This window comes from Mchenga conophoros, linkage group LG19 (assembly GCF_057382185.1).
Source record: "Mchenga conophoros isolate Kocher_MC1m ecotype Shallow Benthic linkage group LG19, M_conophoros_male_GT1.1, whole genome shotgun sequence".
Taxonomy (NCBI): domain Eukaryota; kingdom Metazoa; phylum Chordata; class Actinopteri; order Cichliformes; family Cichlidae; genus Mchenga; species Mchenga conophoros.
Genome location: NC_140544.1, coordinates 23,685,356 through 23,704,254, shown reverse-complemented (window position 1 = coordinate 23,704,254; position 18,899 = coordinate 23,685,356). Strand labels below are relative to the sequence as shown.

At 36.4% G+C, this 18,899-nt stretch overlaps 1 protein-coding gene across 2 annotated transcripts in view; it reads left to right on the top strand.

The window, feature by feature from the left end:
- LOC146552317 (uncharacterized) overlaps nt 1–17,532 on the top strand; it is a 30,515-nt gene extending 12,983 nt beyond the window's left edge. For both annotated transcript variants that reach the window (XM_085258014.1, XM_085258013.1), the window contains 33 exons: nt 94–5,331; nt 5,674–5,763; nt 6,058–6,123; nt 6,388–6,435; nt 6,673–6,714; nt 6,811–6,858; nt 6,954–7,022; nt 7,124–7,171; nt 7,275–7,319; nt 7,611–7,649; nt 7,732–7,800; nt 7,964–8,011; nt 8,260–8,310; nt 8,449–8,493; nt 8,850–8,888; nt 8,971–9,033; nt 9,143–9,190; nt 10,054–10,143; nt 10,429–10,494; nt 10,874–10,918; nt 11,101–11,151; nt 11,290–11,334; nt 11,712–11,744; nt 11,822–11,869; nt 11,999–12,058; nt 12,196–12,240; nt 12,724–12,771; nt 12,943–12,984; nt 14,631–14,678; nt 15,001–15,042; nt 15,131–15,175; nt 15,255–15,290; nt 15,411–17,532. In XM_085258014.1, coding sequence (XP_085114140.1) covers nt 94–5,331; nt 5,674–5,763; nt 6,058–6,123; nt 6,388–6,435; nt 6,673–6,714; nt 6,811–6,858; nt 6,954–7,022; nt 7,124–7,171; nt 7,275–7,319; nt 7,611–7,649; nt 7,732–7,800; nt 7,964–8,011; nt 8,260–8,310; nt 8,449–8,493; nt 8,850–8,888; nt 8,971–9,033; nt 9,143–9,190; nt 10,054–10,143; nt 10,429–10,494; nt 10,874–10,918; nt 11,101–11,151; nt 11,290–11,334; nt 11,712–11,744; nt 11,822–11,869; nt 11,999–12,058; nt 12,196–12,240; nt 12,724–12,771; nt 12,943–12,984; nt 14,631–14,678; nt 15,001–15,042; nt 15,131–15,175; nt 15,255–15,290; nt 15,411–15,496 — 6,926 coding nt within the window. In that variant the 3' untranslated portion in view covers nt 15,497–17,532. The remainder of the gene's footprint in view (nt 1–93; nt 5,332–5,673; nt 5,764–6,057; nt 6,124–6,387; nt 6,436–6,672; nt 6,715–6,810; nt 6,859–6,953; nt 7,023–7,123; nt 7,172–7,274; nt 7,320–7,610; nt 7,650–7,731; nt 7,801–7,963; nt 8,012–8,259; nt 8,311–8,448; nt 8,494–8,849; nt 8,889–8,970; nt 9,034–9,142; nt 9,191–10,053; nt 10,144–10,428; nt 10,495–10,873; nt 10,919–11,100; nt 11,152–11,289; nt 11,335–11,711; nt 11,745–11,821; nt 11,870–11,998; nt 12,059–12,195; nt 12,241–12,723; nt 12,772–12,942; nt 12,985–14,630; nt 14,679–15,000; nt 15,043–15,130; nt 15,176–15,254; nt 15,291–15,410) is intronic.
- Nucleotides 17,533–18,899: the final 1,367 nt, after the last annotated feature.

Below are 18,899 nucleotides of genomic sequence, written 5' to 3'. Positions count from 1 at the left end.
TACAACCAGTACAAATGTATACCAGTAACTTCTCCACACAAATGATATTCCCTACAGAATATATTAAACTGACACCTAAATTGTTGCTTTTAGAAGAAGAGCCAGTAAAGAAGCTGCTCAGAAAAGATGTAAAAGAACTGCCCAAAGAAAAGAAAAAAGATGTCAAACCTAAAGATGAGAGGGAAGTGAAAGAACCTCCCAAAGGAAAGGACGAGGCGAAAAAACCAATTCACGCAGAGGTCAAAGCAACAAAACCACCTAAGAAGGAAACAGATCTCAAGAAGATTTCCAAAGAAAGGAAGAGGGTAATGAAACCAGCGACAGAAGAGGAACAAGTCAAAAAACCTCCAAAAGAAGAAAAGGAAATCAAGAAAACACCTAAAAAAGAGAAAGAATTAATTAAAGCTACCAGAGAAGTTAAAGAGGAAAAGGAACCAATAAGACAAATAAAGGAACTCAAGAAATCACCCAAAGAAGATAAAAAGATCAGAATACTAGAAAAAATAGAGACAGAAGTAACCCAACATCCTAAAGATGAGAAGAAACCACCTACAGTAAAGACAGAACTTAAGAAACTTCCTGAACAAGACAAAGACTTGAAGAAATCTCCCAAAGAAGAGAAGGAGAGAAAACGGATTAAAGAAGAGGAAAAATCTCCCAAACAAGAGAAAAAAGTTAAGAAACCTGTCAAAGAAGAGAAGAAAGAGGAGAAACCTCTTAAAGAAGAGAAACCTGAGAAGGAACATCTCAGAAAAGAGAAGGACAAGAAGAAACCTCTCAAAAAAGAGAAGGAAGAGAAGAAACCTCTTAAAGAAGAAAAGGAAGAGAAGAAACCTCTCAAAAGGGAGAAGGAAGAGAAGAAACCTCTTAAGGAAGAGAAACCTGAGAAGGAACATCTCAGAAAAGAGAAGGAAGAGAAGAAACCTCTTAAGGAAGAAAAAGAAGAGAAGAAACCTCTCAAAAAAGAGAAGAAAGAGGACAAACCTCTCAAAAAGGAGGAGAAACCTCTCAAAGAAGAAAAGGAAGAGAAGAAAACTCCCAAAAAAGAGAAGGAAGAGAAGAAACCTCTTAAGGAAGAAAAGGAAGATAAGAAACCTCTTAAGGAAGAGAAACCTGAGAAGGAACATCTCAGAAAAGAGAAGGAAGAGAAGAAACCTCTTAAAGAAGAAAAGGAAGATAAGAAACCTCTTAAGGAAGAGAAACATGAGAAGGAACATCTCAGAAAAGAGAAGGAAGAGAAGAAACCTCTTGAAGGAGAAAAGGAAGATAAGAAACCTCTTAAGGAAGAGAAACATGAGAAGGAACATCTCAGAAAAGAGAAGGAAGAGAAGAAACCTCTTAAAGAAGAAAAGGAAGACAAGAAACCTCTCAAAAGGGAGAAGGAAGAGAAGAAACCTCTTAAAGAAGAGAAACCTGAGAAGGAACATCTCAGAAAAGAGAAAGAAGAGAAGAAACATCTTAAGGAAGAAAAGGACGAGACGAAACCTCTCAAAAAAGAGAAGAAAGAGGACAAACCTCTCAAAAAAGAGGAGAAACCTCTCAAAGAAGAAAAGGAAGAGAAGAAACCTCTTAAGGAAGAGAAACCTGAGAAGGAACATCTCAGAAAAGAGAAGGAAGAGGAGAAACCTCTTAAGGAAGAGAAACCTGAGAAGGAACATCTCAGAAAAGAGAAGGAAGAGAAGAAACCTCTTAAGGAAGAGAAACCCGAGAAGGAACCTCTCAGAAAAGAGAAGGAAGAGAAGAAACCTCTTAAGGAAGAGAAACCCGAGAAGGAACCTCTCAGAAAAGAGAAGGAAGAGAAGAAACCTCTTAAGGAAGAGAAACCCGAGAAGGAACCTCTCAGAAAAGAGAAGGAAGAGGAGAAACCTCTCAGAAAAGAGAAGGAAGAGAAGAAACCTCTTAAGGAAGAAAAGGAAGAGAAGAAACCTCTTAAAGAAGAGAAACTTGAGAAGGAACATCTTGAAAAAGAGAAGGAAGAGAAGAAACCTCTCAGAAAAGAGAAGGAAGAGAAGAAACCTCTTAAGGAAGAAAAGGAAGAGAAGAAACCTCTTAAAGAAGAGAAACTTGAGAAGGAACATCTTAAAAAAGAGAAGGAAGAGAAGAAGCCTCTTAAGGAAGAAAAGGAAGAGAAGAAACCTCTCATAAAAGAGAAGGAAGAGGAGAAACTTCTTAAGGAAGAGAAACCTGAGAAGGAACATCTCAGAAAAGAGAAGGAAGAGAAGAAACCTCTTAAGGAAGAGAAACCTGAGAAGGAACATCTCAGAAAAGAGAAGGAAGAGAAGAAACCTCTTAAGGAAGAGAAACCTGAGAAGGAACATCTCAGAAAAGAGAAGGAAGAGAAGAAACCTCTTAAGGAAGAGAAACCCGAGAAGGAACCTCTCAGAAAAGAGAAGGAAGAGAAGAAACCTCTTAAGGAAGAGAAACCCGAGAAGGAACCTCTCAGAAAAGAGAAGGAAGAGAAGAAACCTCTCAAGGAAGAGAAACCTGAGAAGGAACATCTCAAAAAGGAGAAGGAAGAGAAGAAACCTCTTAAGGAAGAGAAACCCGAGAAGGCACCTCTCAGAAAAGAGAAGGAAGAGAAGAAACCTCTTAAAGAAGAGAAACCTGAGAAGGAACATCTTGAAAAAGAGAAGGAAGAGAAGAAACCTCTCAGAAAAGAGAAGGAAGAGAAGAAACCTCTTAAAGAAGAGAAACTTGAGAAGGAACATCTTAAAAAAGAGAAGGAAGAGAAGAAGCCTCTTAAGGAAAAAAAGGAAGAGAAGAAACCTCTCAGGAAAGAGAAGGAAGAGGAGAAACTTCTTAAGGAAGAAAAGGAAGAGAAGAAACCTCTCATAAAAGAGAAGGAAGAGGAGAAACTTCTTAAGGAAGAAAAGGAAGAGAAGAAACCTCCCAAAAAAGAGAAGGAAGAGAAGAAACCTCTTAAGGAAGAGAAACCTGAGAAGGAACATCTCAGAAAAGAGAAGGAAGGGAAGAAACCTCTTAAGGAAGAGAAACCCGAGAAGGAACCTCTCAGAAAAGAGAAGGAAGAGAAGAAACCTCTTAAGGAAGAGAAACCCGAGAAGGAACCTCTCAGAAAAGAGAAGGAAGAGAAGAAACCTCTCAAGGAAGAAAAGGAAGAGAAGAAACCTCTCATAAAAGAGAAGGAAGAGAAGAAACCTCTTAAGGAAGAGAAACCCGAGAAGGCACCTCTCAGAAAAGAGAAGGAAGAGAAGAAACCTCTTAAAGAAGAGAAACCTGAGAAGGAACATCTTGAAAAAGAGAAGGAAGAGAAGAAACCTCTCAGAAAAGAGAAGGAAGAGAAGAAACCTCTTAAGGAAGAAAAGGAAGAGAAGAAACCTCTCATAAAAGAGAAGGAAGAGAAGAGACCTCTTAAAGAAGAAAAGGAAGAGAAGAAACCTCTTAAAGAAGAGAAACCTGAGAAGGAACATCTTAAAAAAGAGAAGGAAGAGAAGAAACCTCTTAAGGAAGAAAATGAAGAGAAGAAACCTCTCAGGAAAGAGAAGGAAGAGAAGAAACATCGCAGAAAAGAGAAGGAAGAGAAGAAACCTCTCAAAGAAGAGAAACCTGAGAAGGAACATCTTAAAAAAGATAAGGAAGAGAAGAAACCTCTTAAGGAAGAAAAGGAAGAGAAGAAACCTCTCAGAAAAGAGAAGGAAGAGAAGAAACATCTTAAAGAAGAAAAGGACGAGACGAAACCTCTCAAAAGGGAGAAGGAAGAGAAGAAACCTCTTAAGGAAGAGAAACCTGAGAAGAAACCTCTCAGAAAAGAGAAGGAAGAGAAGAAACCTCTTAAAGAAGAGAAACCTGAGAAGGAACATCTTAAAAAAGAGAAGGAAGAGAAGAAACCTCTTAAGGAAGAAAAGGAAGAGAAGAAACCTCTCAGAAAAGAGAAGGAAGAGAAGAAACATCTTAAAGAAGAAAAGGAAGAGAAGAAACCTCTCAAAGAAGAGAAACCTGAGAAGGAACATCTCAGAAAAGAGAAGGAAGAGAAGAAACCTCTCAAAGAAGAAAAGGAAGAGAAGAAACCTCTCAGAAAAGAGACGGAAGAGAAGAAACCTCTTAAGGAAGACAAACCTGAGATAGAACATCTTAAAAAAGAGAAGGAAGAGAAGAAACCTCCTAAGGAAGAAGAAAAGAAGAAACCTTTAATAAAACCCATTGAAGAAAAAGAAATTAGCCATCCTTCAAAAGAGAAGAAACTACCTGAGAAAGGAGTCACGAGACTGCCCAAAGACATTAAGAAACCATTCAAAGAGGACAAGGAACCTCCTAAAGAAGCGATAGAAATTGGGAAATCTCCTAAAGAAGAAAAAGTAGAGGTTCCTCCCAAAAAAGAGAAAGAAGTGAAGAAACCCTCTAAGGCTAAAACACCACATATAGAGGAGAAAAAAGTCACCCACCCTCCAAAAGTAGAAAAAGAGGAAAAGGAACCACCGCTAAAAGAAGAAGAGACAAAAACTCTTAAAGAAGAGAAAGAAGTTAAGAAATCTAAGGAAGTACCTTCCGAAGATGAGACGGAGAAGAAACAACCAAGAGAAGAGAAACATTTCAAAGAACAAAAGAAATCCCTTAAAGATGAGAAAGCAGAGAAAAAATTACACAAAGAAAAGGCAGTCTTAAAAACATCTAAGGAAGAGATGGTTGAGAAAGTAGAGAAGGAGGTGAAGACCACAGAACCAAAAGAAGTAACAAAACCTCCAAAGGAAAAGAAAGAAGTGAAAAAACCCTCAAAGGATGACAAAGAAGAAATAAAACCATCCATGGAGGAGAAAGAAATTAAACCTATAAGAGAACAAAAGGAAAAAGAAGTTAAGGAACAATCTAAAGATGAGGTTCCATCCAAGGAAGCAAGGGGAGAAATACTTCATCCAAGGAAAGAAAAGGAATCAAGAAAGCCTTTGAAAGAAACAAAAGATCAAGAAAAACCACCCAAAGATGCTGAGCAAGTAAAGAAGATTTCAGAAGAGCCAGAAAAGATCATCAAAGAGAAGAAACCAACAGCAGAAATTTCTAAAGAGGTGAAAGAGGACATAAAGAAAGAGAGACCTTCTAAAGAAAGGGCAGTACCAAAGGAGTCAGCAAAGGAAAAACAAGTAGTTAAAGAACCAACAAAACCTTCTAGAGAGGATGAAAAAGAACCAAAGAAGCCTATCAAAGAAGAAAGAGAACTGAAGAAGCTCCCCAAAGAACCTGTCGAAAAGAAACCTTCCAAAGAAAAGAAAGAGGAGATTCACAAAATAGAAAAAGTTAAAAAGCCTTCCAAAGAGGAGAAAGAAATCAAGACTCCCAAAGAAGACAAAGAACCTGTGAAAAAAAGAATCACAAAGACAGGTACATGTACAGTACAGAGGTTTTATTTTCATAATGTAAAGATCCACAACACTATTTCCTCTGATTGGCTGCCCCTCAGAAACAAAAGATTTGAACAGTGAGAAAGAGGATATTAAGGATATCATGTCTCTATCGAAGAAAAAGAAAAAACTCATTTGACTCATTACAGTAAATATCTTTAAAACGTTGTTTGTTCTTTTGGATGAATGTTGTTGACCCGTAAGAAGAATAGTGATGTATAGTTTTCATAACAATATAATATTTAGATGCATTTATTTTGTGGGGAATATAATTAATCCGTTTTCTAAAAATGTTTGAAGCAGCTTTTCCTTTTTACTTTAGAGCCCAAAAAGCCTGTAAGAGGAATTAAAATTGTCAAGAAGGAGGTTGCATCTGTTCTTAAGAAGGAACATCTCAATGTTACAAAAGCAGGTGAGACTATGCTGGACTATTGGTTAATATATGTAAGGCATGAATCACCGCATTTTCTTGTTTTCTCTGCAATGTGTAAGTTAAAGCTATTCTGAGGGAGATATAATGTCTCATTGATTTTTCAAGTCATTCAAGAAATACATTTAAGCATGTTCTAATTCGTACTTTGTTTGCTGACACTGACAGTGTAATGCCTAATGAGAAAAGATTTTCATGCGGAATATAAAAAAATTAAAAGAAAGTGTTAATGCATAAGCAACAATCTTTAGAAATCGATGTCTTATTTTCCACTAGAAGCAGCTCCGAAGGAGCCTAAGAAGGAGCCAACGCTAAAAGTAAAGCCTACACCTGTAAAACCAGGTAAGGTAAATATGATGATGGAGTTGAAACACTGAAAATTAAACTCAAACAACACGCCAAATCTAAACATATTTTCATATTAGAGCATAAAGGTAGCACTAGTAAATAAAAGAGGTAATGCTGCTAAGCTATTACAGTCTCTGCAGCACTTTACTGATATTTTATTTGTCTGTTGCTCAGTTTAATAAATTATATGGAGCAGTATACTTAATTACTAGCAAATTACATATTCTTATCAATTCCTGTGTTATTTTCTGTTTTTAGATGCTGAGGTTACAAAAGAAAGAGTAAAACGAGCTCCTTCAGAGAAGGGTAAATATACTTACCTTTATGACAGTGTCAAGACTTAAAGGCAGAAGAGTCACAGGTCTATGGAATTAAGTGGACACTACTACTGACACCTGCTAACTCTTATGGAGAATGTTCCTGTGCATCCGTTTTATGAATATCACTAACGATTACGTTCCAGATGTTTTAAAATCTGAACTGTAAAAATAACCAATCAAAGCCAGAGTTATGGTAAGTTTATGCACTTGTGTTGTGTCACAGAAGCACCAAAGAAAAAGGCTAAAGCACATCCTGCAAAGAAAGGTAATGTTCACATATTACATTGATAATCTTCTGATCACCAAAAGATAAAATGATTGCATTATCCTGCTGTTAAAAAAATGTATTTTTCATATACAGAAGCTGTTGCTCCAAAAGAAAAGCCCAAACCAGCGATCTTGGCTAAAGGTAGGTGTGGTGCATATTTTGATGCACAAAGAAACACCAACTTAACTATACAGGCTGCATGCAAATCTCACAAATAGTTGTTTTTTTCTTGACAGAACAACAAGGTACTGCTAGAAATGCCTCACTGGTGAAAGAGAGGGTTAAAATTGTGCCTATGAAGAAAGGTAATCTACTTTTATTTTATGTTACACTGATTTCAGATTTTTGCATCCCACTGTTCCTAATGATATTCTCCGTAACCTGATGTCTGTTCTTTGTTCATCAGTGGTCAAGATGCCAAAAGAGAAAGTCAGAGCTGTCTCTGCAAAGACAAGTACGTACAGTATATCATGTCAATGTCAAAGATCAAAATTTTAATAACATGAAAGAGGTCTGGATGTCATACTGAGCATCACGTTCTGTGTTTTTAACATCAGCTGAGGTTTCAAAACAGAAGCTCAAACCAGTTGTAACCAAGAAAGGTAAGAAACAGTTATCATTGAGTTTCAGTATTGTCCTGTCTTCCTCCCCTGAGCCTGGTCCTGCTGGATATTTCATCCTCTTAAAAGCAAGTTTTTCCTTCTCACTGTCGCCAAAGCACTTGCTAATAGGGGGTCATCGGATTGTTAGGGTTTGTTTTCTTTGTATTATTGTTGGGTCTTTACCTTACAGTATAAAGCACTCTGATCCAGCTGTTATTGTGATTTGGGGCTGTATTAATTAAACTGAACTGAATTATTGTGTAGCGCTGAACCTAAAATTTCTTTACTTAGAGCCAGCTCCAGTTAAGACAAAACCAGCCCCAGCTAAAGGTAAGCTGATGCTAACCTTTCCTTTAAATAGTTTTTGAAAGTAATCAAGCTTTTGATTTTCACACTCTTTTCTCTGTCACAGAGGCAGAAGCACCACACAAAAATGTTACTCTAACAAAGGAGAGGGTGAAGGTGGTGCCACTGAAGAAAGGTGCATCTCTTTGTTTAAGCAGCTGTTCTTGTGTGATTACCACCATGCACTGTTATTATGTTGTTGTTGTTGTTGTTTTTTTATATATATATATTTTTACAATTATTGAATACTTTCTGAATGTTTCCAAACATAACCTGCCAACTTTTTTCCTCTCTGTTAGTGCCTGTAACTCCGAAAGTAAGAGCCAAACCAGAACCAACCAAAAAAGGTAAAAATAGTGACTGAACATTTTACTAGTCAAATAGTATCTACCAATACTAATACTAATTCCAATACATAGATTTAGAACTTAACAATGTTTTTGAATGTGAAGTTTTTGTATTTCTATGCACGTTTTTGTATTTTTTTTATACAGCATCATAGTTTGGAATAATCACCTGTGACTGTAATAATAGAAACCAGATTATTGTCCTCTGCAGTAAACTGGACCTTATGTTTTCTGTTGCTATTGTTTAGAAGCTGAGGTTCTTAAGAAGAAGAAAGCTGAGCCAGTGACTCCCAAAAAAGGTATCCTTTTAGCTTTTCACCTCTTTCACAGGTCTTATTTTTCTTTTAATTATCTAACAGGTAGAACAGCAGTATTTCAGTGGTTTCTCACCTTTTTATAAATATAATTCAAGTTAATTGTAGCATTTATTATTCTAGCAGCTGTTACCAAGACAAAACCATCACCTGCTGAAAAGAAGAAAGGTATACAGCAGAATCGTGTGTTGTTTTGCTGTAGAAACATCACACGCAGCACTGTGCTGATATTAATTCGGTCATGTTCAACCCACGTCACATCACGACTGATTCGCTGACATGTAGCTGCTGACGATATGCTTCGCTGACACATGATAATGACCCAACTAAAAATGCTCAAAGTATCATAATCTGCTTTTATTTTGCTTAAATTATTATGTTACCGCTGAGTTTTGTCCTTTTCAAGTTGGTCATTTTCATGTTTCAGCATTCTTCAATACATGCTTGATTGACAAACTAAGTATGAATGCTGTGTCACAGTGTCTTATTTTCTGCAAGACTGAACCTAAAATTTCTTTACTTAGAGCCAGCTCCCATTAAGACAAAACCAACCCCAGCTAAAGGTAAGAGCAGACTTAACTTTGTTAATCATAATTTTAAAATGTACTCAGGCTTTTGATTTTCATACTCATTTATCTTTGACAGAAGCACCACACAAAAATGTTACTCTAACAAAGGAGAAGGTGAAGGTGGTGCCACTGAAGAAAGGTGCATCTCTTTGTTTAAGCAGCTGTTCTTGTGTGTTTTTATACCAACTTTCTAAGTTCAGAATACTTTCTCAATGTTTCCAAACTCAAACATTTTTCCCCTCTGTTAGTGCCTTTGACACTGAAAGAGAGAGTTAAACCAGAACCAACCAAAAAAGGTAGAAACAGTCATATATGAGAACATTTTGTATTCAATTTTAATTATTTATCTACAGTACTGTGCAAAGGTGTTAAGCCGCCACTCATTTCTATATATTTTGCTTCCAAAGAACCAGACTATTATGGAACTTTTTTTAAGTCCTGTGTCTTTTCCCCTCACCCCCAACCGGTCAAAGGGTCATCCCCTTTGACCGGTCCAGCTGAGCCTGGTTCTGCTGGAGGTTTCTTCCTGTTAAAAGGGTTTTTTTCCTTCCCACTGTCACCAAAGTGCTTGCTCATAGGGGGTCATCTGATTGTTGGGGTTTTCTCTGTTTTCTCTGTATCATTGTTGGGTCTTTACCTTACAATATAAAGAGCCTTGACACAACTGTGGTTGTGATTTGGCGCTATATGAATAAGTACATTGAATTGAATAAAAAGGCACCTTACTCAACTTAACTCCAGGGTTGACTCAATGTTACGGCTACACATATCAGACAATTTGGCAAATTATCTTTAGATCCTTTGCTTTCGATCAACCAGAACACCCGTATAGGTGCTGGAAACTTTATTAATGGTCTGGTGTAAAAACAAATCATTTGTTCTAATTTTTTTAGTTAAATCTACAAAGAAAAAAGTTAAAAAAATAAAAAATAAAAGCACAGTACTCTAGATTTTAACAGTCAGACTTTAAACAGCATTTTATTGTCTTTAAAACAGTTTTTGGTTGTTGTTTTGGATGACTGATGTGGACCTGTAAGAAAAATTCATTAGCATTAGCTGTACTCACACAGAAGGAAACCTACATTGAGCCTAAAAGGGAAATGGACTTATAGGCTTTATTTGTTTTGTGGAGGATAAAAATGTTTCCTTTTCACTTCAGATGACAAAAAGCCTGTAAGAGGAATTAAAATTGTCAAGAAGGAGGTTGCATCTGTTCTTAAAAAGGAACAGCTCGATGTTACAAAAGCAGGTGAGACTATGCTGGAATACTGTTTAATGTAAGGCATGAGACACCACATTGTCTCGTTTTCTCTGCAATGTGTAAGTTAATGGTTGACGATATAGTGTCTCATTGATTTTTCAAGTCATTCAAGAAATACATTTAAGCATGTTCTAATACACACTTTGTTTGCTGACACTGACAATGTAATGCCGAATGAGCCTAAAGACTTTCATGAGGGATATAAAAAAATCAAAATAAAATTTTAATTCATAAGCAACAATCTTTAGAAATCAATGTCTTATTTTCCACCAGAAGCAGCTCCCAAGGAACCTAAGAAGGAGCCAACGCTAAAAGTAAAGCCTACACCTGTAAAACCAGGTAAGGTAAATATGATGATGGAGTTGAAATCAATGCCCAAAATCTAATAAAAGTCAATATAAAGAGCCTTGATGCATCTGTGGTTGTGATTTGGTGCTATATGAATAAATAAACTGAATTGAATAAAAAGGCGTTGTGGCTTCACATAACAGACAACTTGGCAAAACATCTCTAAATCCTTTGCTTTTGATCAACCAGGAGACCTGTAGAGGTGCTGGAAACTTTATTACTAGTCTGTTGTAAATTAAATCATATCCTCTACAAAAAGTGCGAAAAATAACACAGCACAGTATCTAGATTTTAACAGTCAGACTTTTAATAACATGAAAGAGAATTTGAATTTTATACTGAACATGAGGTTCTGTGTTTTTAACATCAGCTGAGGTTTCAAAACAGAAGCTCAAGCCAGTTCCAATCAAGAAAGGTAAGAAATAGTTATCATTGAGTTTCATTGTGTCTCTGTAACACTGAACCTAAAATTTCTTTACTTAGAACAAGTTACAGCTAAGCCAAAAATGTGTTCAAGCTTTTGATTTTCACACAATTTTCTCTGTCACACAAAAATATTTTTCTGAATGTGAAGTTCTGTTGCTATTATTTGTTTAGAAGCTGAGGTTCTTAAGAAGAAGAAAGCTGAGCCAGTGACTCCCAAAAAAGGTATCCTTTTAGCTTTTCACCTCTTTCACAGGTCTTATTTTTCCTTTAATTATCTAACATGTATAACAGCAGTATTTCAGTGGTTTCTCACCTTTTTATAAATATAATTCAAGTTAATTGGAGCATTTATTATTCTAGCAGCTGTTACCAAGACAAAACCATCACCTGCTGAAAAGAAGAAAGGTATACAGCAGAATCGTGTGTTGTTTTGCTGTAGAAACATCACACGCAGCACTGTGCTGATATTAATTCAGTCATGTTCAACCCACGTCACATCACGACTGATTCGCTGACATGTAGCTGCTTCGCTGCCATGTGATAATGACCCAAGTAAAAATGCTCAAAGTACCATAATCTGCTTTTATTTTGATTAAGTTATTATGTTACTGCTGAGTTTTGTCCTTTTCAAGTTGGTCATTTTCATGTTTCAGCATTCCTCAATACATGATTAATCAATAGATTGAGTTTATGCACTGTGTTGCTTTAGTTTTGCAATTAGCTATCAGTGATAACAGTCATCACTCTTCTCATATGACCTCTTTTCTTCCCTTTCTCTTTAGAAGCTGAGGCTAAGCCAGTTCCTGCTAAGAAAGGTGAATTGCTTACAATCCATGGTTATTATTTATTAAAGTGAATTATTATTAACACTTTCATGCTTTTTTTTTATCAGAGCCAGAGGTTACAAAGGAAAAACTGAAACCAGCTCTTGAAAAGAAAGGTATATGTTTGATTTAAACTCTTTAAATAGTCACATATTCTATTTCTGTTATAGATCATACACACTCTATACTGTTTAAGTAGTTCTTTAAAAAAAAAGTTGAAAATGTTATTTTTCCCTGTTTTACAGCTCCTAAAGCAGAGGTCGAAGCAAAGAAGGAAAAGATTAAATCCCTTCTAAAGACAAAAGGTAGACTGCCATTGTCATCTGCATGTAGATGCTTTTTATTATGTAGTACCATTAGAAAACTATCACAAAATAATGATAATGGTTTAGATAAACACTGATTATCTTTACATATCATACCTTTTTGTTTTATTACTCAGAGCCAAAAGTACCAGAGGTAAAAGCAAAACCAGCTGTAAAAAAAGGTAATTTATAAAACTCTTTGGTGTTATGGGCAACAAGTAGAATCATTGTTTTGTTCTTTAAAGACTGAGCAAAGACTTATCTAGGAATCCTCTATAGAAGAAATCTACCAGTGGATTTGATTTAATGTGCAAAAACAGATCGTTGGCTCTATCGCAGCCACATGGACCCCCGAATACTCCACAAAGTCAGAAGCAAACCAAAGAAAAGTAATTTCTACTAAGGAAAAGGAATGTTTTGTATAATTAAAATTACATAATAGGCCTATTTCATATCTGAAAAGATGACAAAACAAACTAAAAATGTGTTCTGGCTGTTTGTAGAATGGACTAAATCAGTAATTTAAAAAAATAATTGAAGCTTTCACACTGCAGAAAGTGGTTTGAGCTGCTATGAGTATTGTTTAAAAGTAAGCTAATTGTGGCTTCTGCAGTAAAATTCTTCAGGTTGATTGCTAAAATCTGACCAAAGTTGTTCTTTTACAGAACTGGAAACACCTAAAGAAAAGGCCAGGCCTGCTGCAGTAAAGAAAGGTACAGTGCAAAGTTTTACACTTTATTTATGACACTGTGGGTACAGGGCTTTACGGCTACGTGTAATGTCAGGATACTGTCACAAATTTGAGATTTTCCGATGTCTTAAATACACTAAAATACTTCCAACTGTATGATTTATCGATTGCATTTTTGTCCCTGATGGCACAGCCATGTTGAGGGAAAAGACCAAACCAGCCCACGTGAAGAAAGGTACATGTGGTGCTTCAGTGCAGGCAGCACTTCATACTTCATGTAACCATCAGTGGTAATCTGATTACAACATGAAGGCCCCTCTAAATGTAGATAAGTAACTTAGAGGGGAAACAGCTAGTTTGCTTATAAAAATTAAGTAACCATTAAACACGCTGCTGCTGATAGTTGAGAAGATTTTCTTGCTGGGTGTGAAATAGTCAACCAGACATCTAAGTAAAGAGCTTCAAATGAAAATCCTAAATTAGCAAAGATTATAGGCAACTGAATGGCCAGCAAGGAAATGATCTCAAAGTTATTTAATCTGCCATCAATAAAATATTTATAGGTTGATGTAAAAAAAAAAAATGCTTCACAGTAATTTTTACACAAAGCATGCATGCAGGTAATTAGCACAAATCTGAGAATGTACTGCCACTTTCTAATAAGGCCTCATACATAAAGGATTTATAGGTTGTAACTACTAACTTAATCATGAATAAATATTTTCTAAATAATTTCTTTAAAAATGATTTATGAGCTATGCTTGGAGAACACAGAGTCTGAGAAATCTGGCTGTTGATGTATTTCGTTATAATTCTGTTATGACAGTTGACAAAAGGTTATCAAAATCTGTAGTTAAACTATAAAACCAAGCAGATTTTCATCTATATCACACGTGGCTCTTTTTTTTTTATTAATTGCGAATTTAAAAAGCCACGTTTTCACAACCTAGCGCTCCCAAGTTGTTGTTGTTTTTTTTTTTAAATATATGCTGTCACCAGACCAACAGACACTTTATTAGATACACTTTGCCAGTACCATATTAAGCTCCACTTAAGTGCAGCCCCAGACTCAGTAAGGTGCTGGAAACACTCCTCAAAGATTTTGGTTGACGTGTTAGCATAACAGTTGCTGCAGTTTTGTCAGCTGTACATCAATGATTTAAATCTCCCATTCCACTACATCCTGAAAGTTGTTTATTGGATTGAGATCTGGTGGTTATGGTGGCCGTTTGAGTACAGTGAACTCATTGTCAAGATCTGAGCTTTGTAACATGGCAAGTTGACCTGCTGGAAGTAGCAGACGGTGGGCAGATGGGCAGACGGTGGTCATAAAGAGATGGACATGGTCAGTAACAATACTTAGGTAGGCTGTGCCATTTAGGCAATGTCCAGTTGGTACTAAAGTGAAAATATCTCCAATACGATTACACAAGCAGCAGCCCATTCTTCTCCATTCTGGTCCTGGTTTGAACTCCAGAAGGTTATCTGCCTATATGTCTAAATTGCTGCCTTGTGATTGGATGATTAGATATTTGCTTTAATGAGCAGCTGGACGGATGTACCTAATGAAGTGAGAGTGTATATACCAAGCAGTAGCACATTATAAATCTTAAAGGTTACTTTATTAGAAAGTGGTTCTTCATTTAACATTTTTCTCTGAGCTTACTGGGCATCACTTTTCATTCTGCGCATTTGCTTTTCATAAGCGTTTTTAAGTCATTCAGTTGCATTACAACTGCAAAAAAAGAGCCCTCTACCCTTTACTGAAATTTTCAAATCACTTATTTTAAAGCTTCACCTTTTTCTTCCCTCCAGTAATTTTTATGCATAAATGTTGTGTATTTCATGCCTGTTTGTGTTTGCTTCACATTTGTGAAACAGAGCCTCGTGTTTTAAAAGAAAAGATAAAGCCCATTGCAACAAAGAAAGGTATGCAGTCAGCTTGGAGAAACTAAAATAAATGTAGAACACGCAGTCACTATTACTGAGTTGAAACTGCTGTTTGATTAATTAGTGAACAGGGTGAAAATAATCCGCGACTATCTTAATATTCAGATGTTTCTCAAGCGAAATATGTTTACACAAAATTCACAAACATTTTCCTTTTAAAAAAGAAAAATGTTGTGTTTTCTTTTTGAGAGAAAACACATTTAAATTATTCATGTAATAATAAATTTTTATGTCAAATACATTCAAATTAAACACTTGAGAAAAAGTGTTTGACTTTTTTATGTCTTGCTGCCTTTTACAGAGGACAGGGTTCTCAAAGAGATACAAGAGCCTGCAAAGAAAGGTTTGTTTGTGACGCCCTTCATTTCTGAGTATTCAAAAAAAAACAACTACATTATAGCTTTTATTGACTGTATGCAAAACGTTTGCAGGAAAAACTGCTGAGAAGAAAGCTGATAAGGAGGAGAAAGTTAAAGGTATCACGTTGATCCTGTAATTTAGAGTCATATAACACTTTATTGATTTGTAGTTAACATTATGTTCATATTTTAACAGTGGAGCCGTCTCTATCGGACAGCTTTCTCATGGAAGGTACGTGCAGATTTTTAGAACAAAATGTTGCAGAGCGCGCAAATTTCAGGCATTTTTCTCTCCAAATGCTAAAGGAAAGGGAAGGAACATACTGTTCTTCGCTGTTTTACCTCTTTACAGATGAGCTGCCCTACTTCCAGTGTTTCTTTGTGGATGAGGACGAGGCCCAGTTTCCGTTTTACGCCTTCTCGCCGCTGCAGATTTGACACGTCAGTCTGTGGTCTGACATTTACAATTTAGTCAAATTACCGATAAGGACGAGGTCACTTCACACCCTGTACTGTTGAAACACGGGTGATGCTGTTCGCCTTCAGCAGAAATCTCTGCACAGCAGAAGACGACAGGTTATGAGATGGACCGTTATTTTTCTCTTTCCAGAATTGGTTGAGCTCTCATACCAAATACATGCAGTCAGTGTCATTCCTTTTCTTTTCTTTTTTTAATATTTTTTTAAGTAATAATTTCTTTTGCATATTTTAAATAGAGCAATTTACTATTTCACTTCTATGGATTCAAAGCCTTTAATATATTTACAGCTTACTTTATTTTCTCATAAAAGGTCCAGAAAATGGTGCAGTATTTTTAAAGTAGCTACAAAGTGTAGAGTAGTTTACACTGTGAGGTTAACAGGGTACAAAACTGCCACAGTTGCTACTCCAAGACAGACCTTCTTAGCCCACATTTACTTGAACAGTGGTTTGCGTTGTAATTGTACATCTCTGTGGCGTCTTTCTTGATCATGTTGCTCATCCCACCCTTTATAGCACTTGTTCATGATTCATTCTCAGTTTCCTATTGTTCTTCCCAAATGGAGACACAACAGATATCATATCATTACTGAATGACTTTTTTACCTTTTATTTTTGTTTTATGCATCAAAAGGAATGACCATGCACTGTATATGAGAGCTCCCAATCTTGCTACCTGAAACATTTAAAGTCTTATCAAACTGTACCATCTGGATATCTGCACCAGCTCCTCGTTATTATATTGGTGCTAGTAAGAGGCATTGCCTAAAATCTCAGAATGAGGATTGAGTTCAGTTTTTGTTCCTTTCAATCTATCAAAAACATCAGCAAATCAAGCGTCAGATTTATTCTGCAAATTCCTTGATTGACCAAAATCACACTGTAGCTGACTTTGGTCACTGCTGTTGCACTGTGTGCACACAGTAGAAGCTAACGTACTGTAGAAACCTATAGAGCAGGTTCCTTTAAACAAGAATGCAATCAATATTGCCTATATATGCTATGGCAACATTAAGATAATATTAATGACAACTGTATAATGATATCTCAGATTCATGCTGCTAAAATGCAGCATAATACAAACAGGATTTCTGTTATCTGAATATCCTTTACTTGATAATGTCTGATGAACACAAAAGCAATGTTGGCTGAGTCTAATGTCAAATTTTACATTGTTGATTGCACCGGCACACCGTGTGATCACATTATAAGTCGCTGCAGAAGGTGTCACATGTTTGGACAGGTGATCTCAGATGTAAAACATTTCTCAGTCTGCTTTTAGCAGCTACGTATGGCTACATTGTTGCATTTGCTCCATATGTTGCACAGAGAGCAGTTTTTACATCCTGTGTCGCTAATCCTGAAGCTTATATATAAATCTGCTTATCTTTTAAAATGATACCAGTGCACACTTTGTCAGTCTAGGAATAATGAAAGCTCACACTCTGCAGCTCTCAGTGAGCTCAGAGTTTAATAGCGATTCATGAACTGATGAAGTTTTGGACACTTTTTACAAAACAATTTTGATTATTGTCATTATTATTATTTATGGTACCAAAAGATAAATAAACTTGTTTAAACTGTATATTAATGACTCACGTTTACCAGGTGAACATGTGCAATACTTAGATCAGCGATCAAAGCGCATTATGTTAGTCTAATAGTCTTTTAATGGAGTATGCATGATGTGTGTGCCTTTGTTTTATGCTCTTATATTTTTATGTGGTTTCCTAATAGCGCGAACACTTGAAGACAGGAATCAGTGAATTTGATGATGTGTGCCAGTGTCACTGTATGGTGTCGCTGACATCATACACACTGTGTTAAAATGCTCTTGATGTAAATAGTTAAATATACAGAAAAACTGATTGTTTTATCCCTGATTCATTATTCCTGAAGCAGCTCTTCATCTTCAGTAAAAACCACAACGTGTATCATTTGTCACTTAATCCCTTGCGAATAGAACAATTAGGCATTAAAACATAGCAATGCAAGTGTTTTGACTTTTCTTTAAGCATACCAACATTTCTAACACAAAAATGGGCTGACGTCGTTTTTATACTGTATACTTTATGTTTAATGCATGAAGTTTTTTTGTAACTATCTAAATGAAAGTATTTCAGTATTTCACCTCAAATCGAGATAAGTATAAAGAAAGGTGTCTGTTGTGCAGTAGGGGTCATCTCTGGGAGCAATTTTATTTTTTCCTGTAAGAAACTAGGAGTCATTTCAGGATCGGGCAACTGTATCTGACATGTAGGAGAGAAAGGAAAGGTCCAGAAAAACAACCAAGCAGAGATCAAATTCACCGGGAGACTAAACGCACGAGCAATGAAAAGCATTAGCGAGACGGGACATCGTGGTGTTTCTTTTCATTGTTGTGCTGCTGATACTCACATGTACTTCCCTGTTAAACCCACTGATCCTGGCGTGATGAATTCCCTGCAGGACTGACCATGTGATTTCAGAGAGTTGATGGCAAAACATTGTCATCCGGCTAATCCCCAACCTAACCTCTAACCTGATTATAGACGTTTTTAGCATCAGCAGTAAAGAAAAAGTGTAGTTTTAAGCCATTTGCATAAAACAAGTGTTAATCTACTTAAACTTATTAATAAAAACTGACTTTTCACCTGAATTTCAATGATTATTAATATTAAATGTAGTGAAATTTGATTAAAACCCATTAATACAAGGCTAACCTTTATGTTATTAAGCCTCACAAATTATATTTATTACCTCAGGGTCTTGCCTGTGTTCTCAATGGTAGCTACACTCCTGATCAGTGTGTTTAAGTTAAAGATTGTAGCAGTTAGACAACTGAACCAAAGAGGATATACAGTAGATGGTCAGGTCTTTATACTCTATTTCCCTAATAAGGCCAGGGAGGGGTTACTACAGGTCAGCTTACACCACTGACACAGATTCCTCACTAAGAGGAAACTCCCGCTGCTCTCCCAGAGTACAGCAAACACTGCAGACAGAAGACGCTTAACTATTATCTGTCTTTGTTTCTGCTACACAGAATGCGATAATCTCCCTTTTCTATGTGATTATGCCACTGTGAAATATTGAGAAAGTAACTCCCCGTGAGCTTGTCTTCTCACTGCATGCAGCCTAAATGCTTTTCAGTGTTGTATAACTGGAGCATAAAGACAGACTTTAAATCAATTCATCTGGCCACTGCTAAATGAGTTCCACTCCAGTTACCACAGCTTCTTTGTGTTACGGCCTATTCAAAGGTGGCCAGAAACTGAACAGCGTGTGTGTTGAGATGAGAAGAATGGCCACATGTAGTCAGTGTTCAGTAGGCTGGACACAGCACAGAGCTGAAAAAGGGAGGCTTTAGCATCTTAAAATG